Below are 24,582 nucleotides of genomic sequence, written 5' to 3' on the forward strand. Positions count from 1 at the left end.
TCTGACATCTATCTGAAGACCCTTGACCCTTGGATTATAATTTAAATCTTTTGATCATTGCTATTTCTGTTAGGTGTCATTCAGGGCAGTTTACCTGCCAACATGATTTTTATTCAGATGATTCTTACTGCCTACTTATGGAGATGGGTGTGTATGTTTACACACACACACACACATAATGCCTTATAATAATAGAACAGATAAAAATTGAGAGATTCAATTCACAAAATGCTTTTATTACACTAAGCAAGTAAGTTAAATTGCAGATCCAGTTAGACAACTTCAGCTCATTAATGCATACAGTAGTTCACTGGATTTATTGAATACACAATGAACAACTGAAAAATGATCCATTTCCATCACTAATCTGATAACAAAAAAACCCAAACTATTTCCCTATTACAATACAGGAAGTAGTGATCAAAAAAAAAATTTGTTGGTATTTCACACTAACATTTTAACATTTCGAACTTAACCATGAAATACATTTCTGGAAACGATGGCAGAAAAAGCATTTTAAGCTTATGGTGTATTTAAGTTTCAAAGTGATTTCTAGATGGGGGTCCTGCTATCTGGGAAATCCAATTAAAATTTTGTACACAGGTGTCCAAATAGATAGGAACCCCCCTCCCCATTTCCAAAAAAAAATGTTTTCTCCTTCCTACAGGTACACATAATATATTCTCACAAATTTCTCTGGTGGAATATTCGTGAAGGTAGGTAGGTAGCCAATAGTGGCAGGGCTAGATAGACCTGGCTTCTGAGTGCAACAAGGCTAGGCCTCTTTAGTCCATGCAAAAGAGCTTTCATGCATATAGTTTAGTGCATATAATATGATTATAGAATCAGGAAGTTCTTTGACATTTGTTTTTTAATGGGCAAGTTAATTCACCCAGCATATGCTAAGTAGTGACAGCATTTTTCACAAAGCCCGTGATTCACTCTCACGTTAATAACTCCTCAAAAACCCAAGGATTATATTGTAAAATCCCAGTGCTAATTAAACAACAAATATTTGCCTTTCTGGGTATTTTACAGGTTTACTTAGCAAACTGAGCATGTGTGTATTTATTTTTAAAGCTCAAATATTTAAATTTGCAGAAGCTGTGCCTATAAGCAGTCAAAAGTATAAAGCAGGTTTTAATAAAATATAGTAAAAAATGAAAACTTCACTGCAAACACATTACATTTTATTCAAAGCTAAGCTTCCATACCACTGTGGTCCTCCCTTTGATAAATTAACCAAATGTCTTAAAGACTGTTCATTCTTTTACCATCTACATGTAAATGGACATAGCATTATTAGAATCCTAATAGACATCTTGGGTAAATTGCTACTCAGGGCCATTCTTGGAGCCAAGCAACAGTGAATATTTAAAAGTCAATGAAAGCAAATGTGTAGGAATTTCAGTATTGTTGAATGACAAGAGATACAACTCTTGCTAACCTTAATGTGAAAATAGAAAAAAGAAATGTAGAATTGCTTCTGCTTATTTTCTCAAGCAAGACTTCTCATAAAGACCTCTTTCTGATGCAATCCACATTGCATCTGTGGATTTTGTTCATTTGAAAAAATATATCTGTACAGCCTTCTTTTAAGTACTAAATGCCTGAGGGTAGTTTTCCCACCTAATACTATACATTGCGTAAGCATGAGGTGTACAGAGCAATGCAGGAATAGGTGATTCCAGTCCAAGATAAGAAAATAGAATGGATTTTCTTGGTTGTGAGTTTTCAGATGTGCTCGTAATTCAGGTGCACAGTGGTAGCGACAGCAGACACCTCAGAATCCAGGAACGCTAGAGGTTCAGCAGCAAGCTGCTAAGTGATTCAAAAGAATGGCTGATAACACTGTTCCGTACCAGTGTAGACCGCACATTAAACCATGCAGCTCCAGTGGCTCATGCACTGCCTTAGGATCTGTAGTCCTTTTTGCTGTAGGGCTTGTTTCGCAAAATGTTATCAATCTCATTTACCACGTGTGATGTCATCTTTGGGAGAACCTGAGAGCATGAGTAGAGGGTGCGGTTAGAACTTGGTTATTTTTTTCCTTTGTGCTCAGTATTGAGCAAAGTTGTGTAGACTGGTATCCATTTATAAGTCACAGCTAGAATACAAGCTCCCCAGGCTTACGTAAACTCCTTGAGGTCAGAGGCTTGTTTTTTCACTACTGTATCTCCAGTGCCTGTCAGAGTGCTACAACAGGGTCCACAGGTGGCGTCCCTTTCTTGGTTGACTGAAGAAAGGCATTAGGTATAAATGGAGGCTTGTGGAAATACAGAGTATCTATAACAGCTTTGTCTAATAGAAATATGTGGGCCGCATACAAAATTTTAAATGTTCTAGTTGCCCCATAAATAAAAGTGAAAAGAAACATGAAATTTGTACAAGTTTTTACTCCATTATATCCCAAAAATCATTTCAATGTGTCAGTATAGAAAATTAAGATGCTTTATAGTTTTTAAAGTACTAAGTCTTTTATATCCAGTACGTTTTACACTTAGAGCACATCTCCATTTGGAGAAGCTACCTTGTGTGCACCCAATAGCTGTACATGGCTAGAGGCAACAGTGGACAGCACAGGTCTCAAGTGACTAAGGAGAGATTTTTTGCCACTGGTGGTCAGAGCCTTGATGAAGGATGGCCAGAGGTTAACAGGCATCCCACATAGAATAGCCTGAAAAATTGAGAAGTCTGTCAAATGGAATGATACAAGCGCAGAGTGGGTGGCAGAGGTATGGGGATGGTAGGAATGGGGGAAAGGGAAATTGGGGTAAACAGCATGGAAGGCCTTGAATGCTGCTTTTTTGGACTTGGGACTCTAATTCTGTAGGCAATGGGGAACTTCTCAGCTGGGAACAACCCCATCAGACACCTGGGGGAAGTTTAAAGGATGAGGTGAAGGAGATGTGAGAGGACCTAGATGTTAGAAACTTAGTGTTGTCCTAGCCAGAGATAAGTGTCTTAACTAGATAGTGGCCATGGGGGAGAAGAGGGGAGTGGACTGGAGAGCCATTATGGAGGAGGATGGTGGTTTCAGGACTGAGTGACTAGAAGGACACTGATGTAGATGATTGAGATTGGAAACCACAGAAGCATTTGGGAGTATGATAAGTTTGGACTAGAACGTGTTGCGCTGAAGGAGCCTGTGGGATATCCATGTAGAAATAGCATATAGGCAAGCTGGAAGGGCTTCTGCAATGGTTTTAACAGGAGGACTGGAGTTGAGGACTTGCGAGTCATTTGCATGGATGTACTAAATGAAGCCCTGAGAAAGGGTGAGATCATCTTGGCCAGCATTTACTGTGACAAGTGGTCCAAAGGCACCCATTACACCATTAGACAAGGAACAAAGGCAGACCTTCTCACAGGAATCATCTGGCTCTGTGGGGACTATGGCTAAATACAATGAGGTTTTGGCCTCACCCTTCCTCTGTGGCAACCATGTTGGCTGTGGTGACCCTGTCCCTTCTCAAGTGCTCTCCTCAGAAACCTTAGGGTTTGTCAGAAAAGTATAGTTACTCAGTCTGGGAAACTGGTTCGGGTTAATGTTTTCCTGTCCAAAACTACAGGGTGAGTTTGATATCCCATCAGCTCTGGAGTCCCAGAGGAGCTAAACTAACGTGTTCTTTAATGTGAGAAAGCAGCATGACCCAAATCTAGAAACTGGGTTTGTTGGAAGTTTTGTCTATAATATAGTGGGATAACCATGTGAGGGAAAAGAATTCTTCATTCATTACACCGAAGTAAATTTCAGCTAGAGATTTAAATATTTAAAAAATGAAATCATAAAATACTTGAATAAAACATGAAGAAATACATGTATATATAGTGTTGTAAGACCAAAATTTCAAAGAGAAGCCATACATCTAGAATTTTATGTGAATTTGCTCAATTTTTAAAAATGTTGGTACCTGTTTTAAAACATTTTCATCCACTACAGATTACCTTGGCCTACATCCCATGGCCTACCAATTTTTCAATCTTGGTGTTAGACTGACTGGAATAATTGGTGGGTGAGGGGAGGTCTGGCTGGCAGTGCTGGGGCTGGCGGGTACTGGGGAAGCCACCCTGGGGTCGGGTCACTGTTGGGCTGGGCCTCGGGGACGGAGCAGGATTTTGGCAGCCCCGGTCCGTCAACAGTTTGCACACAGAGGCCCACTCTTGCATCTGGGGATGCGAGTGGTTCCTGATGCCTGGAGATTACAACTGCAGGGAAGGAGCGGTGAGGGAAGCTGAGCCCTGGGTGTGAAGGGCCTGACTGCGGAGGAGCCCGGATTTCTCTGGGCAGGTGATGGGGAGCCTCCGAAGGCAGAGAATTGCCTCTCCCCACAGTTGGGGTGGAAGTGGGAGGCGGGCCCTGCGCAGGAGATGGGCTGCCTGCCGCTGTGGTTTCTCCTCCCCAGGCTCTCCCCTGCAGTGGAGGCTCTGTTTACACGCCGCCCCCAGTTCATGCACACATGCGCCCTAAGCCCTGGGAAAGTTAGACATGCCCTTCCCTTACAGCTCTTCTGTCCTTCTGCAGCCAACTGCAGGACTGCTGGGACCCCACTGCCACCCACTCTGCCTTCACCCCATGGAGGGGTCTCATCCCAGCTCTCTCAGGGCTGAGTTTTCAGCGGGGGGCATAGAAAGGTGGGGGGATGATCAGCCCCCATGGCGGTAGCCTTCCTACTTGGACAGCATCCTTTTTTTCTTACCCTTTGAGCATGGAAGCCCCATCGGGCTACCAGCCGAAGTCTTGCTAGGGAGGAAATGCTTTGGGAATGTGACTGGCTCAGAGTTTTTCTCTGAAATGTATCTTGAGCTACCAGGAGTACTCCCATGGCCCAGGCCTTATATCTTTTTATCATCCCCAGACAGCATTAACTCCCCCTGGATGGCAGGGATCACTCTATTAGCAGGACAGGAATCCTCAGTTCCATCGAAAGTCATGCTGTTTCTCTTTCCAAAACCTACAGAATCTATATCCACTGCACCTCCATGACCACCATCCTAGCTCGTGCAAGCCGCCATCACCTGTCATCCCTGGGACCACTGTCCTTGCCTTTCTTCATTCCACTTTCCACGTCTCTCCTCTTCTTAAAACTCTCCGAAGTATTTGTTAACACGTAGAACAAAACGGCCCCATCTAGCGTCCTGTGAGATCTGCCTCCTGCCTGTCTCTCCAATGAATCTGCTTCCCTTTTGCTCTCTACACATTGGCCACATTAGCTGTAGGCTGACAGCTCCTGGAAAAAGCCAAGTTCTTTCCCATCTCAGGACCTTTGCACTTCTCTTCCCTGTGTCTGGAATGCCCTTGTCTGGGTATTTTTACATGCCCTGTCCTCATCTTCCAGGCTTCAGATTGCACATCTCCCAGAAGGGGCTTTGGCAAGGACATTATCTAAAGCAAGCCCGCCCATTTCTCAATTAGTTTCTGTTATAGGACCCTCCTTATTCACTTCATAGTCCTTTTCACACTTTAAAATTATTTTATGTTTTTTATGTACCTCTCCCATTGAAATGTAAACTCCTTGAAGGTTGGACAATGTCTTTCTTGTTTCCTGTGTTGTCTCCAGTACATGGTACATAGTTGGCTTTCAAAGATTGGAGTGAACCAAGAGATAGATGTCTTAATCCCCTCTTTCCCAGCCAGCCCATGAGTTATTGAAGGCAGGGTCCTGTTCTTACCTCAGTACTCTCTCTGCCTAGATGTTGCTGCACATAATAAATACTCAATAAATATTAGTGGAATTGAAATCACTGGATTGAATTTCAGTCTGCTGCTGTACAGACCATTCCCCTATTTCCTCCTCCTTGTTGAGTAGCCTTTCTCTTTTCCCAGAGACTAAGTGAAAATAAGGTGTGGGGGTGGCTTTCATAAGATGGAGCATCCCCTATGCAGGGATGGGGAATGCCACAGAACTCAGGAGGACTTGTGGGGCCACGTGGGGTTCTTGGAGGCAGAGATGCACCTGCTGCATAGCCCTAGGGCAGGTGGTGAGGGGAGGAAGGTCAGCACCATTTACCTCCCAACATATTTTGGACTAGGCTTCAAAAGGGTTTTTTAACATTTTCAGTTGAATCTAGTTGTCCCCACCTCCATCCATTTCCTTTTGGGAGAGGTAATAGGGTTAAGTGTTGGTTTCAGGGACAGGGGAGAAGCTGTGGGACAGTTCTGTTCCCCAGTGAGCAAGAGTGAAACGGACCCCTTAACTGTTTCACAGATAGTGGCTCTGGCAAGAGCAGTGGGTGGGCTCCTTCCTAGGGCAGACTCAGGACTGAGGTGGGGCAGCAACTGCCACCTCTACCCCTCTCCACGGGAGTCTCAGGAAAACTCGCCCCTATAGGCTCCCAGGGGCACAGCTGCAGGCTCCTTCCATTGCCTGGGGCTGCAGACAATCCACACGGGAGGGAGTGGGGATGGGCACTCCTGACTTTGATGCTGGGGAGGCATGATCCTCGAAGTCCAGGATAGAATGTTGAGCCTATTTCTCTTAAAACATGGCAAACATTCATGGATTCAACAGGTATTTCTTGAGTGTTGGAAAACCAGTGGAGAAGCAAGAAAGACCCAGGTCTCTGACCTCAGGGAGCTTAGAGTCCAGCTGGGGAGACAGATGATTATACTCCATGATCAGAAGTGCTGTGATGGGGAGGGAACACAGGATGCTGTGAGAGCAGAGACCAGGTGGGGCTCGACACACTGCAGGTTGGCAGTAAATGTTTGTGGAAAGAACAGATGAATAAATGACAAGTGTATATTGTCCTGTGACTATTACATTTCAAGCAGGTCATTAAGCAGGCTTTTATGTCAAGCCTGGGAAGCCAGTTGCTTGGGTCTTGGTCTTGGAATGCCCTGTCCCACAAAACATCCTGAGAAATGGGCCTTGAGAGGATTGCCTGTTACTGTAAAAGTTTTATTGCTTTTTGTGCCTTTGTCCCCCAACTCCCCCTGCCCCTCATCTAGAAACAAGTAGTCTATTTGGGGCTTTCATGCAACTGGGAAGCTGTAAACACAATGAAGGACAGAGGTGGGGGAGGTGCAACACTGCCTGGGGACACCTTCAAAGGACCATTCAACTCCCTGGAGTGTGTTGGAAAGGGCTGTAGTACTTGCCTGAATGGCACCGAGGTTTTCAATGAGTTGCTCAGGAGTGGATGATCCCAGGAGCACAGAACTCACACCCTCGTTTCTCAGGCACCATGCTGGGAGGAGAAAGCATGGGTCAGGATGTCAGAGCACTGCTGATTGTTGATGAGCTTGTAAACACCACCTATAGCTTCCACTGTGTGACCAAAACCGGTTAGCCTGGTGGAGGATGGACAGTGCCCACTGGCATAAAACTCCAACTGCGGCCCCTTTTGTGGAGAGGCTTTGGTAGATTCTGGGCGTTTGAACTGTGGCCTTAAGACCTAGATGCTTCTATGGGAGTTCTTGCCCCAATGACTGGGGTATCCAAGCCAGCTACCCATCCCAGGGCCACATTCTTGTTCCTGGAAACACCTGACTGCTCCCTGGCAGATGTGTGCACACCTGCTGCCATCCTGGGCCACAGCCTTCTCCCTGTCCATCCTGTTCATGCACCCACTTTCCATCCTCAGTTCCGGGGGGTCCTGGAGGCTCTGCGTGTGCTGTTCCTTTGTTTCCTTCTACCTGTCACCCTTCTCTGGACCTCCCTTTCTTCTAACATGAGATTCATCCTGTTAATTATCCTCTCGCCCTCTCACCAACCTTCACGCCCTCACTCCTCCGCTTCCTCTGCCTCCCCAGCAGCCTCTACTCTGAAACCTCTGTTCAGTCCCTGTCCCCTCCCTCATGTAGATAACTGAAAACCCTTCCCACCCCAAACATCACTCTGTTTCTCTCCTCCTTAAGCCATGGCTCATGCTCTCGCTTGCCCTGGAATGTCCCGCTGCCTCCTCCCTTGCTCCACCTCACTAATCTGTTCTTCTCATTTGAGATTCCTCATAAGCACTTCCGTCTCCCAGAGTCCTTCCCTGAATCCCAGGCTGGGTTGGGAGCCTCTACACTTTAATTCCATAACCCCTGTGTCTTTCTCAGCTCTTCTACTACAGCAGCATTTTAAAATTGTCTGTTTTGTTTTCTTTTCTTGCCCATCAGGCTGTGAGATGGTTAATTGCAGTTGAATGCGCCCAGCCAGTACCTGCACATACTAGGCGCTTATTAAATGTTTGTTGAATAAACGTGGGCATGAATGATTGATTGTGTCCCTGAGCACCTCTTCTGCCTCTATGTACCCAGGCCCTGCTGTCAGCTGAGAGTCTTAAGCTGTTACGGTGCTCAGGCCTTTTAAGGCAATCACTAAATCTTTTCACATGGGCAAAATAATGCCCTAGAAAGGCAATAAGCCAGGTGAGCCTGCGTTATTTCCTGTTTTGCACTTACAACTCCTTTTGGCCCTAGTGGAAGTTCTGACAGCAAAGCAGGGCACTGGGAAAATATTGCCCAGAAATTATCTGATGTCAGCAAGTCCTCCCATGGGCCGCAGGGCACAGGAGAACCCACTGGGCAGAGCTGGCCAGCACCAGAGGTAATACACGCAGATGATTCTAGATCATTAGGACCTAACCACGTGTCCCCAGCACTATTCCAGGCATATCCAGGGTGCCTTTTTATGACAGGGTGGGAAAGCTGGCTCCTTTGCCAGCAGGTGACATGGAAGCCAGCCCACAGTTGGATTCAAATAGTTTGTTTTCTGCCAGAGAATCTCCCCTCCCCCACACCCTTCTAGCAGACCAAACGCAATCTGCCTGAAACTCATTTCCCTCTTGGTTTGAGTTCTGTGGTTAAAAACAAAATTACTTGTTTATAAAGAAAGAGGAAAAAAATGATGGTAAGACAGACATTTAGGCACAGAGGGAGGAAAAGGAGAAACAAAACATGTTTTAATTTAAACTCAGGCTCTGTAAAGAGGGTCTTTTATGTATACCTAACATCCAGTGAAAGTCTAACTCTTAATGAAGAGTTCCTCTTGAGACAATGTTCTCCTATCTCTTTCAGAACTAAATTCAATACCTATTTTCATGTTACCACCTAAAAACAGTATGACTGTGTTTTAAGAATCAGTGTTTCCTTTTGTGCCTATTATTCTGACCAGGCCCCCTGGTTAGGAATGGACAGTTTCAGGTCCAAGGTGTCTAGTTCTTTGCAAAAACATCATCATCATCATCACCATACACTTAGCACCTACTCTTGCTTTACACGTGTATTCCCTTTACTCAGCATGTTTGGTAAGATGTGCCTTTATACCCATTTTATAGATGAGAAAATTGATAGCAGGTCAAATAGCTAATATTTTTTACTGTGCTTGTTTAAGGTGTAGGGATGCTAACCACCACCTTAAATATATTCTTTGATTTTTTTTCATTGTTTCTTAGAAAAAGGATCAAAGTTACAATCTTACATATACTTAGGTAAATGTTGCTCCCCTCCCCCCAAAACTATCTCCCATTTTCATCTTTCTGACTGTTAACTGCAACCATTTCTCTGCCTTCCAGCCTTAGAAGGGTCAAGCATTTAAATCGAACAAATATTCTATTACATTATTTTTTTGCATATTCTGAGTTTTTTATCTTATTGGGTCCCTCTGTCCAGTTAGTCCCAACTTGTCAAATTTCTTAATCCTTATGAAGTTCTTCTAGAATCTACACCCATTTTATTCTTTTCCCAGAGCTACATGGACTCCTTTTTCTTCATTTCTTCATTTGTAAAGTGGAGATGATAATAATAGCAAATACTCCATTAACATCTGTAAAATAAGGCTAGTAATATTACCCACCTCATGGGATTGTTTTGATGATGAAGCAGTCAACAATAAGCATAAAATGCCTATCAGAACCTGGCAAATATCCCCAAGAGGGGAACTGAAAGTCTAAAGGATGTCTTGTCCAATACCTACCCACTAGCCACATGTGGGTACTGAACATGTGAGATGTGTGTAGCTAGAACTGAGATGTGCTGCAGGTAATGAAATACATCCTGAATTCTGAAGACTTAGTATGAAAAGAGTATAAAATATCTCAATAGCGTTTTATATTTATTCCATGTTAAAATGATAATATTTTGGCTATCTTGGGTTAAATAAAATCCATTATTAAAATTAATTTCAACTCACTTCCTTTTTCCTTTTTTATTATGGCCACTAGAAAATTTAAAATCAAATACATGGCTCACAGCATATTTCTATTGGCTAATGCTAGAGTGCCTGTGGTTTTCAATGATTACCAATGACTGTGAACTTGCATGGACTCTGCAGTGTTAGAAGAGCAACTTTCATGGCCCCTTCAGGAAATTTCAGTGGAAACTGCTCCTGGGGAACTCTGAAAAACCTTGTTTTAGGTAGTATCAAGCAGGAGTTGCTGCTTCAGAATTCAGCCTGCCCCATGATAGGTATTTTATCATGATAGGGATGTGGGTCAAAATAGAAAACTCCGTTTTCTGTGATCCAGCAGAGCCTCCCCTCCCTGGTAATTTTCTTACCCACGGCGAGCTGAGGTAGTGTGCATCCCAGACGCTCAGCAATTGGGGAAAGATCTTTCAGTTTGTTCTGCTGTTTTCTCCCTTCTTCACTTACAATTCTTTCCTTTAGCCACTGGTAGCACTGGGGATGAGAAGGACATTTAAATGTTAATGTCTGCTAAGCATTTGCTGCGAAGATTGTTAATTCAAATACTATGAAAGCCTTATGGTGAATTCCTGAATCTTTTTCAGTGACCTTTATAGTTCATGGTGACGAGGATGCCTGTGTCTTCATGCAAGGAAATGGTCTCCTTCCTTGTACTGGTTCAAAGCAGATTGACTTTGACTAATATTCATCATTCAAATTCGTCAATAGGCATGAAAGTTGTTAAAATACTGACATGTAATCAGTTATATCCAGCCTGCTAAATGGAGAAAATTATGTTTCATATTGCGATAGCCCAGTTTTTCAATGTAGCATTTACATTTCACCAAGGTCTGTTAAATTTCCTTTCTGTCAAGAAAGCTGGGGACATACTTTCTGCTCAGAGAAAGCCATTATCGTACATTCTTGTTTTAACTATCTTTCTTCTTGCCTACAACTTATTTCTCATCTCCTAGGCTTGCAACGAGGCTGTATTTTCTTTCTCAGCTCCTTCTTAGAAGCAGACATGGCATAACTGATAGATACCAAGTACATTTCAAAAAATTTAAAGTGGACAAAGACTTCCTGAAATGTGTATTACCTTTTGTATAATGACTGAAACTTTAAAAGGTAAGAAAAATGGGAAACTCTTATTTAAAACCCATGAGAAGAGACTGACTCTGACCTGTAGATTAAAAATGAACTGAATTTCCTAAATATAAGGAGAAAACCTTTTAGAACTTTACAATGTCCTGCTTTCCAGAAGGTTCTGCCCTTACTGAAAGGAGGAACAACAGAATATTCTATACAAAGCTAACACTAAGCAGCCAACACCCAAAGGTAAAGAATATTTGTAAGAATGTGTTAGTCTGTTTTAGTGAAAAATAATAAAAACAACCCACTGTGTGGCAATACGAACTTCCTCTGTTATGTGGGTTTGCGACGTAAATGCCACCACAGACCTTTACCTTGTCAAAGGCAGCAGAAAGCTGGTCAATCATCAGGCTCTCCACCCACATGGTTTCAATAGGCTGCTGGCTTTTGTTTTTAAAGTATTTTTTTCATCATTCTAAGACAGTATTTCCAAAGAAAAGGGTAACCACATTGGGTTTTATTACAATTTTTGGAATGATTTTGCAGATGTGAGAAAGAGAAAGGGCAAGCTGCCCCAGTTTTGTTTGCCTCCGAGAGCTCAAAGGCATTCCCTCTGGCTCCTCATTTGAGAGTTTGCTTCAGGAGATAGCTTCTTCCAGAAGGCAGGATGGCCTTGAGCACCTCTCTGGAGACACAGCTGATGCCAGCGGCGATGAGGTAGACAGCTCTGACGGTGCGCCCTGCGCTGGGGGCTCAGCAGCCTTTCCCAGCCACAGTACATCAGAGAGACCCTGACCTCACTTTTGCTGTCCTTAATATACATCCATAATATCTTCCAGGGACCAGTATCCAAATGTTACTCAAGTGAAAAAAAAAAAGATTGAAAACCAATACACAAATCCTTTTTGAACAATTGCCTTTTATTGTAACTAGGAAAGTTCCTGAGGTGTCAGTACACATAAAGAAGGGTTGATTTTTTTTTTATCAATCATATGGAACTCCATTTTTGAAATCTTATTTTGGGCAATGCATTTTTACTCTTATGACTGGGTTACAAATTGTGTGTGTGTGTGTGTATGTGTGTGTGTGTATGTGGTTACATCCAAACATCAACCAACCATTTCTTGAGTCCCTCTCTCCCCACCCTCAATGCTATAAATTTTATTGCTTTAATCATTGGAAAATATTGGCAGGTTAGGGTGTTTTTAAAGTAGATACAGTATTTATATTGCTTTCTTCCTAGCAAAGGAAACAACAGTGTTATGGAAATAAATAGCTTTAACTGCTTTACAAGTGGGACAATGTTAGCATTGGGAGTTGATTTTAATTTAAATAATTAAAATATTAATTAAATATAGAAGTGAACAACTGTTTTCTGTACAAAGATTGGCTGTGGGTGTGGGGGTATATAGTCACAATCCCAGCTTGCTGACTGTGGGCAGCAATCCCTGAAACCATAGATGAAATTGCCTCTTCCAGTCCTATTGTATCACTTACCCCATTGCTGCAGGGATTTGGTTTCATGTGGATCTTTCTTTCTAATTAAATGGAAGGCAGAGATGGTATCTTGTTCCTCTCACCATCTCCAGTCCTGATGCAGTGGTTGGCACCGAGGAGAGGCTCAGCCATTAGGGCAGTGAAAGAGGAATCTGGGAAGCCAGAGCTCCACCAGATAAAAACAGATCTCTGCAAATTTTCAGATTGAGCACGGATACCCCTTCCTTCATGCAGAACAGCTTTGCTGGCAGTCCTGTATGACTCCGACGTGCTTGTGCTTGACGTTGTTTCATTAAGTCACTCCTTCACATCTGGCTTGCTAACAATTCCAAGTTACTCTTGGGGATTGAGACTATCCCATTCATCCCTGTATCCTCAACACTTGGCACAGAGCCTGGCACTAAGTAGACACTCAAGCAGACATTTGCCAGGGGAAGAACTAAGTGAGCTTCTGCACGGATTAGTGGGCTATTACTTCCATAGGTAAGTCACAACATTCTCTAAGTTTTCCTAAAGCCTGTTTCTTTGCCATCTTCCAATGCTGTGGCCATTATCTATGTGACCCCATTTTACAAGAAATAAGAGTGGGGAGAATGGCCCCAAAGCCGCCCCCTCCCAGCTTTCTGTGAGTAAATCCTGGATTGGAACTCAGGCAACTATAGAGGGATGGGCAGAATCAGTTACACTTCATCTCTGGACCTTGTCTAGGATAACTTGGCATCTAAAATCACTGACTACTTCTATTTAAACATCAAAGTCTTTGGCTCAAAAGAGTAGCAAAGTCTTCAATATTGAGGTTGAAATCTCTAGGTAAAGTGCTGAAGCTAAAACGTTTTCTTCTGAAATTTTAGCATAATGTGCAACACCCTTAGTTTCTTAATGTGAACACCTGGAGGATTGCATTGCCCCTCTTCTCCCACTCTGATTCACCCAGGTTTGTGTTTCCTATTTTTCTCTGAAAGAAGGGTACTTTTTAAAATGATTTCTCTATAAGGCATTTTGCTAACAACAGGGAAGAGCTGCTGATAAATTTTGTTGTGCTTTTCATTGCTATTTAAAATTTCTATTTAAAAGCTACACACCAGGTATCTCAGTCAGACTCTGTTGATCTTCTGTTATATCTCATTGCATTCATTCAACAAACATTTATTGATACCTATTATGTGCAAGACTCTGTGAGGAGCAAGCTATGTGAGTAAATTTCAGTTTCTGTCCTAGAGATATTCACAAATCATTTTCTGATAGCTTGAGAAATGTTTTGTAGTTGGGGTGCCCCTCTCAATGATTTCCTCGCAAGCCATGTTTGTACTGCTTCCTTCTAGAAAATAGCCCAGCAAGAGTACGTCGTGTGCACTGATCACAGCTTATCCTTTTGGCCACTGCCACTAACAGGTTGGCAAATGACCCAAGCTGGGCCAGTTTTCCCTGGACTGAAACTCATTTAAAAAAGATAGATCTCTTTTCTCTCAGGTTATATGCCTTTAAAAATGTAAGCCTGCAATCACCAGCTTTCCTGCTCCTGGTCTCCTAGAGGAGACCCATTTGCAGTAGAAGAAAATGACACCCACGTGCAAAGATCAGCGGAGGAGATGGTGACTCCTGGCAGTGCACAAGGCTACAGATGGAGTGGCCCTGGAGGCCATCCCCGCTCCATCCTTCCAAGGAAAGTCTGGATGTTCCCCTTCTTCGATTAATTTTGTTTGAACTGAGTTCTATTGCTTGCAGCCAGAGAATTCTAAGACTCTGTAAGAAGTATTTATGGAATAATAGAGGAAAGTACAAATAACTCAGTTTTATGAAGTGAGGACAGGCTTCGCAGAAGTAAAGACAACTGAGCTTTGTCTTTAGAGGTGAGGAGAGCTTCCACAGCAAGGTGAAAAGAAGGGCATAGATGGGAGGCAAAAGAGAGTACAGTGCAATTGGGGGAAAATGAAGTAATGTAGCATGGGGAGAGATAAGAATGGAAAAGGGGGCTTCCTTGAATGTTTTCTGCAGATTTGGGTTTTGTCCTATAAGTAATGATTGGGAAGTCTTTAAAGGATTTTAAGCAGGGTTATGATATGGTCAGATTAATCACTTAGAAAGATAATTGGTCATAATGGTGAGTAGCTGAGAAAGGGGGAAAAATCGGAGAACCCAGATGGGAGGTTACTGCAGCAAACCAGGTAAGAATTGATGAATATCTGTGCAGGGGATAGATTGTAGAGAGTCAGGATGTGGACTGGAGGAGCTGGTGCCCACTGGACCAGAGTGAGGGAGGAGAGGAGGCAGTCTGAGATAATGCCTTGGCTTCTGACTGGGATGACCAGATGGAGGGTGGAGGCAAACAGGAGAGGAAGGTTCTGGGGAATGAGGAGAGATTCCATTAGGTGTGACTAATGCCCATGGGACAGCCACTTGGAGATGTCTAGTAGACACGAAGAAGTAGCAGTGTACAGCTCAGCTGTGAAGACGGAGTGGATGACATAGATTTAGAAGTCATTGTTAGAGTGGTGGGCCAGATGCAGCCTCCCAGAACACCCCGTGGGAAGTATTACTTTCCAAAAGAGCCTTGGGTAGGTATTTTTCACACTAGGTTAACTTATCTTTATAATACATTTCAATACTTATGACAGACACAAAATACTAGTGTTTTTATTCTACTGGTATAACTTGTTATGGCCAGTGTGAAACACCAACTACTTCGTCTATCTGAGTCAGGAAATGAAAACTGCTAACTTATTGATCTACTTGCCTAGCTCTCTATCTTTATTATTGTTATTATTTTTTGCCATTAGCATCCTCATTTACTCCCGAGGCTCCTAAGGTTGCCTGATGTTTACTTCTTTTTTCTTTAGTTAATCTACTCGAGTGGCTTTTGTAAGTACACATATATTAGTCTGGAAAACACTCAGGCTGACTGATGATTTAGGAAGGCTTAAGTGTCTAGGAGCGTCCTAAAGAAGTGTGATTTATGATCAGATGCCTTGCAACTGTTGAGAGCCTTTAATACTTTTGTTAAGGATGTGTCAATAGATGTTGAATTGAGTTTATAAAAGTCAACAACAGAAATATTTTCATCTTCAAGTTGTTTTGGCTTAGCTACCTTCAAATATTTTGTATCTCCATTTTTTCCCCCACTTGTTAGTGCATTAGTGAGAGTTTTCCCAGCTGTTTGTAAGCCTATCCCAACAGTGATAGAGGCCACCCAATCATACCCTCTAAACACAGTGTAGCTACTTCTTCCTCCTTTAAAAACCTAGTTTGGAAGGGAAACAAGTGTCTTTGGGGGAGGTAAAAAATAAGAGCCAGGAGGCCTGGATCCTAATACCAACTTTCTCTGAGTTCATGCTTTCGGATTGTTATCTAATCTCTTTGGGTTCAGTTTCTACATCTGGAAAAGGTTTCCCTTCTTGAAAGGATAGTGTGAGAACAATACTGGCATATATGGAAGCACTGTGAATTTTTCAGAAAGTCTCTGAAAGAAAATATGGCAACATGCTTAGCTACAACTGACTAAATCCTCTGTATCTATTTATCCTTGTGAAGATAAAAAGAGATGAATAAAAACACTTAGACTGGCGCTTGGCACAGAGCAGGTGCTCAGCAAAAATCGCCATTTTTCAATGCTTCCTTTCCTTTACTCTATTCTGCCTTCCCCCTTTTATGCTTTCTTCCTTAAAATGCTTTTAGCTTTCCTTTGCTTACTTATTTAAACTTAGTTCAGAACAATCTTCAATTTTCAGAAGCAAAATCATATTTAATATCTAGGATAATTATACTTTGTGATAATGCAAAACTAGACATAGAACCTTGTCACCATGCTTTAGGAAATGTTTTTATTATATTATTTTAGAGAACACACAAGTTAGTTGGTCAATTCTTATAGGCAAAAAAGAAAGTGACAGACTTAGAGCCTTAAGGAGGTTCTAATAAGGGCAGCACCTGGTGGTCTCAGCCCCATTGATTAAGAGCTGGTGGTTTAGCCCTTACTTGAGCTGTCCTGCTAACATTGTGCTGATGGAGGCAAGAGGCTCTGTCAGATTTCTGCTTCCTTCTGGGGCCTTTGGCTTGTCTGATTTAAAAAATATCTGTATTCTGTCTCCCTTGACATTACAATGTGTCATTTTGATATTATACAATTCTCTCTTTTAAAAACAGACATATTGTTATTAATAAGGACAGATGTTCAGAGTACACCTCAATAAACTAATCATTAAGATGTTCTAAATAGAAGTCATTTTATGTCAATGGTCTTGAATATCTTTATGCTTCAGAGAAGAACTTAAGCTACAAGACGGTGTGGCCAGAGTTGATCTCTGCAAAGGCCAGCCTTAAGCCCCAGGGACAGAGGCTTGACTATGTATCTGCTTCCCAAGCCTTCCCTCCCCATTTCCACACAGTAAAAAAACAACCTACCTCAACTTCTACTCAGCCACAGCTGGTTTGCCCCATGTGAATTAAACCTCTATGGCTTAAATTTTGTTTTTTCAAGAAGAGTAAAATTATATACTCTTACATAGAAGAGGGATTTTACATTTTCTCAGCTTCAGAGGAGGAATGAAATACCTCCTTTAACATAAGAATAAAGAACTGTGTAGGGATTTGCATTCTACAAATCCAACCAGGTCACTGGGTATTTCCCCCAAGTCTCCAGAGGGGGAGAATCCCCTGCATGGCAGATTATGAAGGCCTGATTAATGCCTGTCCAGGAGCAGAGACAGCCAAGGCCACGCTCTGCCCGTGCCAGGAAGCCATGGCTGCTGCAGAGCTGTTCTGTTCCATCTTCTTCCCTGCTTCACCTCAGTCCTCTTGCCCATGCCCAGACCCTTTTCTAGAGAGGAAGACAATACCTTCAGTGAAGCCCTAGAACTTTCAGGCACTCCATTTCCGTATTTTCCTGAGATGATTCCACAGGCGAGGGGAGACCATGTCATTGCTCCAACACCTACAGAAGAAAAAACTTTTTCTGAAAAAATTCTTTCTTGTGCAAACAAAGTCAAAAGTGTGAGGGTGCTTAAACAGAACTTGATCAGTTGTGGGAAAAAGCTGGCCAGATAAATGAGTTAGTACCAGCATACATTTTTCCATTAAAATTTAGGCATTTACAATTTGTGCCTCAATTTATATACACACTTTCTGTTAGAAGGAGCCAGCCATATAAATAAGCCCAAAAATGTGGCTTATTCATCATTTTCTGAGGTCCAAAATTCATGTTTCTTTTTACACTCAGAGACAAATATCTTTACTTGCATAGAAACTCGGCACTTCACTTGTCCACTCTGCCTAAATACAGCCTGGTAACTTGGAAGGGCACAGTGTGGAGGGCACAGGAAGCACACAATGAGAGGGACCGGAAATGACAGTTGTTACTGTTGTTGAATTTGTCCTGCTTTTCTTTACCTAGCATTTTCCCAGTCATGTGAACTTCTATTTTTTTAAATCTCTAGACACTGTTTTGATAAATAAGCCTGAAAATGTGACTTGTTCATGTTTTTCTCATGTCCAAAGTTTTTGTGTTTATGTTGTGTGTAAGCTTTTTATCTTTCTTTGTAGTTATTATGTCAACCTACACAGACATGTAGTGCCTTGCTGGCCAGTTGTTCTTGAATTCCCCATGTTTAACTCAGTTCCAGGCACAGAGTAGAAGATACAGATGTATATATCCATAATTTTTTTGGAAAGGCAGTTTTAATCCACTCCAATCCAAGAGATGCACACTGGCTAGAGCAAGCACCCTATGAAAAATGAGTTTATTCATTCTTTATTCCCTTCATTCACAGGTATTTTTTTTAGCTCCTACTGGGTACAGCTTATATGCCAGTCACAATTTACAACTCTCACTGGCTTTCATTAGGCACATTGGATTCTTCTACAATCTCTGAAATGCATTGTTCTTACAACCCTATTAGGGACACTTAGGAGAGCATTTCAGTAACACGTTTTTTTCCAGATCACTGATTCCCCTGTTAAAAATGATCACTAAATATGATTGTGAAGATTACCTATTTTATGGTAGAGCTCTGGTAGCTGGACCTCCACTTTCTCTCTCTGGAAAAGGTGGTACTCAGCTTGTTCACAGACTGGCGGGATCATATTGAACTGTCTTGCTACAGAGTAGGCTTCCTAGAGAGAAATAAGATTGCAGTTGAATTTATACTGATGGGAAATAAGGCTGCCCTTTCAATTGCATGGGAAAATTTCATTTTAGTGGAATCAATACAAACCAAGAAACATGTAGGATGCGAAATAATAAAGGTATGATTATCAAGTTCACTAAGAGCAATACCAAATGTGGGAAATCCTTACTATTCTTTAGGAGGGTTTGGTTTGGGGGAAGTCCAGGACAAATTAGTCAAAGTGTAAGTTATTATAGTAGTAACCATAATTTAGGCTCCTAAAGAAATAAAACTTAGACTAATACATAAATATGAACTGTCATTAGCATGTTATAAACAGTGTAGTTATTTGATACATTTTTTAAAAAGGAAGCTAGAATACTTTGTACCTATAGCTCATAAGCTGGGAAATTCACTATTCTCTTGCCACAAAAGAACATGCTAAAACACAGTTCATGTGAGAGACCTCCCTGCTGTATTCTGAGCCAATGAGTCCTGGCCCACACCCACACCCACACCCATCTCTGCCATGGTGCAACTGAGCGCAGCTTTCCAAGGCCATAGTGATTCTGAGGGAAGTCTGCAAACAGTCTGACAAACAGTGATGAGGCACTCAGTGGCCATCTGAAAGGAGAAGTGAAATCACCATGATCTCTGTAGCACTCCACCGTGAGGTTCCCCAGTACAGCGCCATTCCTTGGTTTATCACATGTGTCATGGCTCGAACGATTTCTGTGGAAGGACACAGATAGTATTTCATGCGTTTTTCTGCTTTTCAAAGTTATGTGGTCTTTCTTATTTCTGCTCCAGGCCTAGAAATTTAATGTAATCATTTGTTGGATTAACATAAGTGCTTCAACATTGGTGGCAACATAATAGTCTAACGTGATATACTGATGGCTTGGAGGCTGAGGGTACTTTTGCGTAAACCAACTTTCCATTTTCAGTTTGCAACAATACCACTAAACAGTATTAAAAACATAATGACAGCTTTAGGTTCTTCCTTTACTTTTATGGCTTCATGGTTCCTGGCCTGATAAAAGAACACAGAGAACCTCTTTCAGAACCTGGGTACCTTGCTCACTAAAGTGAGAAATAAGAAAAAGCATTTGTTTTCACTTTGTAGAGTATAAGGTTGTTGAGGATAGAAGGCCTGGCTCTGTGTGTTGGATTTGCAGAGCTGGGTCTCATGCAGGGTGGCTGTTTAACAGAGATGACTCAACAACAATGTGTTTAGCAGAAAGATAAACATATTAAAAGCTGAACAAACAGCTGAAGCCACAGTGGCTCCCAGCCCACAGTGGCACACCCTGTCCTTGACCACTTTGAACCAAGCTTTATTCTAAGACACCCATGTACTGCATTTTACTGGGGCCTGCTTGGGGACCCACCACGTTTGCTTATCTGCCTCTTTTAGCTTGACATCACATTGCCTAAACAGGAAAATGAATTCCTGTCCCTGAGGGGTGGAGCTGAGCTAATCCTCTTAGCACCGACCAGATGTGATGCAGAACCATAGGACACGGAGAGACTCAAGTTCAATTGTGTGAAAAGTCACAGACATGGCTGGATTTCTTCCGCAAACTAAGTCAGCCAGACACCCAGAGTACCAGGTCATTTCACGTTTTTCAAGGTGTTGCAGGCCTGGGGTTCCTCTATGACCCACTGGTTACAGGTCCTTCAGAAGAATCTAAATCCTTGTCTCAAAGTGAAGTTGAGGTAGATATATTCTTATTTAATTTCTCATAAGTAAGCCTAGTCTAAATTGGTAAGGGACAGGATTTGGAATGAGACAGCCCGAGTGAGGGACGTAGCAGCCTGGTGTCTTTGGCTTATATAAACCATCATACATTGCCCTGGGCTCTTTGTGTGGAAGATGGGACCACTTCTACTCACCACGGTCCACGAACACTGGTAGAATTTGGTTTATAAGTGAACCGTTTTTGTTCCTTAGAGGAAAACTTGCAAATACCAGATTATTACTCAGCAAGTAAAACTATAAAGTTTATTCTCCCTTTATAAAGCAAATCAGATGCAAAAAGTTATATGAAATATTTTTCTTTTCTTTTCCTATACAAATGGAAATGAGTACCTGTAATAAACATTTCTGGAAGCTGAAAGCTATTATTTATATCTCTGTCCTAGAAGTATTCTCTCTGGACACCCAACCCCATTGCAAAAGTCCCCTTTCCCCTCACATCCTGTTAATTCAGAGCTCAAGAGTTTATTCAATCAAGTGTATTTGTTAAGAATCTGCTGTGCTGGGTGCCAGGGATATTGTGGTGAGCCAAACATGTTGGTAAACAATGACAAGGTTAGCAGAGAATAAATGGAACTCAAGACAGTCCCCTGTCTGAATTCTGCAGTCAGTGAGATGGGCACAGACTGTCCAGTGGCTTGGCCACCTAGAAGTCACTGAGGCCTTGACAAGAGCAGTTATGGGGGAGTGGACTCTTCCCGTACCTTCATTCACTTATTCAACACACATGTATTAAAAGCATAATATTTGCCAGGCACTGTACCATATGTTAGTAAAACAGATATAAAGCTCCTGGACTCAGATACTTTAGAGTTGAGTGGGGAAGATGGAGATTCAGACAAATAATTTACAGAATGTGAAGTGTTATGAAGAAAACAAATAGCAGCCTTAAGTAAAATATGCTAGGGAAAACCAATTTAAAGAGGCCAAGGATGGTCTCCCTGCAGAGTAATGTTTAGGCATGAAAAATAAAAAGGAGCCAGCCATGTGAGGAACAGGAAAGAGCATTCTAGGCAGATGGGACAGCATGTGCAAAGGCCCTGATGCAGGATAGAGCTTAGTGAGTTCTAGCAATTGGAAGGAAGCCACTGTGGCAGTAGCCTAGTAAGGAAAGAGGACAGGGGTGCAAAATGATGTTGGCAGATAGTGAACTATGTTATTCATATTTTATTCAGAATTTAATAGGAAGTCATTGACATTTTTTAGGCAAGGAAATGACAGGAATAGTTTACATTTCTGCATACTATGTCTAATGGTGCCGTGGAGAATTACTTGTGAGGGGGATGACCGGAGCGAACAGGAAGATCTTTAGGAAGAGACTGTAGTGTTCCAGGCAGCGGATGAGTGTGGCTTGGAATAGGCTGGTGATAGTAAAGACAGAGAGACATGGATGGATTCAAAATATATCTGGGAGGTGGAATCCACAAAGCTTGCTGAATGTGACAACTAAGGGACAGAGGAATCAAAGGACCTCCCGGATATCTGGCCATTCACAGAGGTGAGGGAGATCCAGGTAGCAACAGGTTTTGGGAGGAAATCAAGGGTTTCTCTTTGGACATGGAAAAAAATGGAGGCACCTGTGAGATACTAAAGGTGAGATGTTGAACAGACCATTGGCTAAATGACATGGTGAGCAACCTGGGCTGGAGGTGACATATTTTTTAGTTACCAATCTATTCCTTGTATTTGTATAGTACAGGAGTTATATTTATATTCATGGAAGTGGATGAGACTCTATAAGGGTAATCTACAGACCAGAAAAGGGAAGTTGTACAAGCCAGCCCAGAGGTTGGAGAGAGGAAACTGTAGGTTCCTGGTTCAGCAGCAGCCAAGGGCAGGAGGGAAGTTAGGGCAAAGGGGATGTTTCAGAATCAAGAGCAGAGAGTGCCTCGAGAAGTTGCTGTGCCCACAGAGCAGAACACCATGAGCATTCAAGTCAGGAGGACACAACGCTGCACCTGTTGGATTTGGCCACACGACAGGGAGTCCCTGCAGACCATAAGGGGAGTAGTGTCAGTGTCGGTGCAATGGGCCCAAAGCCAGGCTGGGAAAGGCGAGGAGGGAAAGCTTTAGAGACAACCTGGGGAGACTCTTCCAAGTTTGGAACTGAATGGAACAGAGAAATTGGGCAGTAGCTGAAGGGGTGTTTAGAGTCAAATGATTTTAAAGATTGTAACTATAAGAGTAAGCCTGTAAGCCGCTGGGAGTGATCTAGAAAAAGGCAGCTGGGGTAGGGAGCTGGGGGAGAAAGGTGCAGGGAGACTTGATAATGTGAGATGGAGAAGGAGCAAAGTACCCGGGATGCAAAAGACACATCCCCAAGGGGATGGGACCTGGGAGATTTGTAAGGCCCATCACAGGAGACATGGGAGCCCCTGTGTGATGAATTCTATTCTCATGTGCTGTCAATCTAGTGAAAAAGATGTGGGTGGGAAAAATGAGGAAAAGGTGAGAACGGATGGTTCTGAGTGTGGATGAGCCCGCGGGGCACACTCCAGTGCCCCAGGTACTTCCGTTGCTGGTGATTCCTTGTTCCAGGATTTGTTTAGCTTCTGACTGCAGAGAAGGGCTGGGTGGAATGCAGGAAGAACTCCAGGAGTTCTCAATATTCTCATCCTTGCAGGAGGCTACAGCACAGAATGCCAGGAGAAATTGTAGGACAGCTAATGGGCTGCAGTTGGAGATTCATGTTGCCACAGGTTGAAAATTAATCTAATGCATGTTAAATTTGTTCCTTATTTTTTAATGTCAGAGAAAAATTTCCCAAGTTGTTCAGCTATCTAACAGGATGTCACTCATACAGATGGCTGAAATGGGTTTTTACATGATTCTACTATATAAGGGCACTAGAGGGCAGTGTTGTTGAAAGAAAAAAAAGCAACTGAGTCTCCATGCTTGCGTTTCATGGAATGCAGTTTAAAAGCATCAGACTCAGAACATCGATTCTAAGTAGGGAAAAGGATGTTAGGAAGATAATTTACTGTGTTGCATTCACCTGTCACAACGCAGACAAAAGTGATTAAATCTGGCAACCAGGGCTGAATGTGACACTCCCTGCCCAGATTCCCCTGCTTTTCTGGGAAGCCTGAGCTCCAGTGCTTCCCAACTGCACATTTTAGCACCCCAGGGGCTTTGAAAACTACCAACCTGGCTTCCATCGAAGTTCTATTACAGCAAAATCCCAGGGATGAGGCCTGGCATCAATTCTTTAAAAATTCATCTGAAGTGATTCTAGTGCACAGCCTGGTAACAAACCACTGGACTTGTCTACACCAATGGTCCCCAAGTGTGGTCCCTAGGCCAGCATCAGCTGCAGCCCCTGGAAATGTGTTAGAAATCCTGTGGCCTGCCTCCCCACCCACTAAACTACAAATTCTGGGGGTTGGTGGGGCCCAACAGTCTGTGTAGTCACCAGCCCTCCAAGGTTGAGAACCACTGCTTTATACCATTCCCAGGGAAGCCGTTTGAGAAGAAACAAGCAGGGCCATGTCCTGCATACCTGTTACTCAGTTCATGTTACCCTTTTAGACTCACAAACTTGTCTACACACATCGTCTCATGTCAAGTTCTGAAAGAATTCCACAGGATCTTCTCAGATAGGCTCAGGTTCTAACATTTTAGTTGCAAAAGGACAAAAAAAAAGTGTATTCTTTTCATTAGCTCTCAAATCCCCAGGTTTGAGAAACACTATTTAAACTATTGACAAATGTCATTAAACCTTCCCTGTGCACTCCCGCCCAGGTTGAAATACATAATCATTACTCTAACCCCTGGGCCACGGGCAGCCTTTTCCCTTGCTCCCTGTGTCCTTAGCACTCAGCTGGCCCTCCCAGTGCTGTGTCAGCTTTGCATCTCTGAGTGTCCCAGGTCCCCATCTGTAAAGTGAGGATGATATTGATCCTTCTCTCAGTGATGTAGGTCCTCTGTATTTTAAAATATGTATTTTGTACTCACAGACCTAATAAATCTATTTATTTTGAGTGAAAATTGTTGATAAGTGTGTTTACTTTTTTAAGCGGCCCTC

General features: G+C 42.6%; 1 protein-coding gene across 4 annotated transcripts in view; it reads right to left on the bottom strand.

Moving 5' to 3' along the window:
• Window positions 1-215: 215 nt before the first annotated feature.
• Window positions 216-24,582, bottom strand: part of KCNAB1 (potassium voltage-gated channel subfamily A regulatory beta subunit 1) — a 379,428-nt gene continuing 355,061 nt past the window's right edge. For all 4 annotated transcript variants that reach the window (XM_073232182.1, XM_036997860.2, XM_036997862.2 and 1 more), the window contains exons 9-14: window positions 19,446-19,531; window positions 18,686-18,806; window positions 17,534-17,628; window positions 10,487-10,607; window positions 7,103-7,191; window positions 216-2,003 (exon numbers count right to left, since the gene is read on the bottom strand). In XM_073232182.1, coding sequence (XP_073088283.1) covers window positions 1,914-2,003; window positions 7,103-7,191; window positions 10,487-10,607; window positions 17,534-17,628; window positions 18,686-18,806; window positions 19,446-19,531 — 602 coding nt within the window. In that variant the 3' untranslated portion in view covers window positions 216-1,913. The remainder of the gene's footprint in view (window positions 2,004-7,102; window positions 7,192-10,486; window positions 10,608-17,533; window positions 17,629-18,685; window positions 18,807-19,445; window positions 19,532-24,582) is intronic.

The sequence above is a fragment of the Manis javanica genome, chromosome 3 (genome assembly GCF_040802235.1).
Source record: "Manis javanica isolate MJ-LG chromosome 3, MJ_LKY, whole genome shotgun sequence".
NCBI classification, from domain to species: domain Eukaryota; kingdom Metazoa; phylum Chordata; class Mammalia; order Pholidota; family Manidae; genus Manis; species Manis javanica.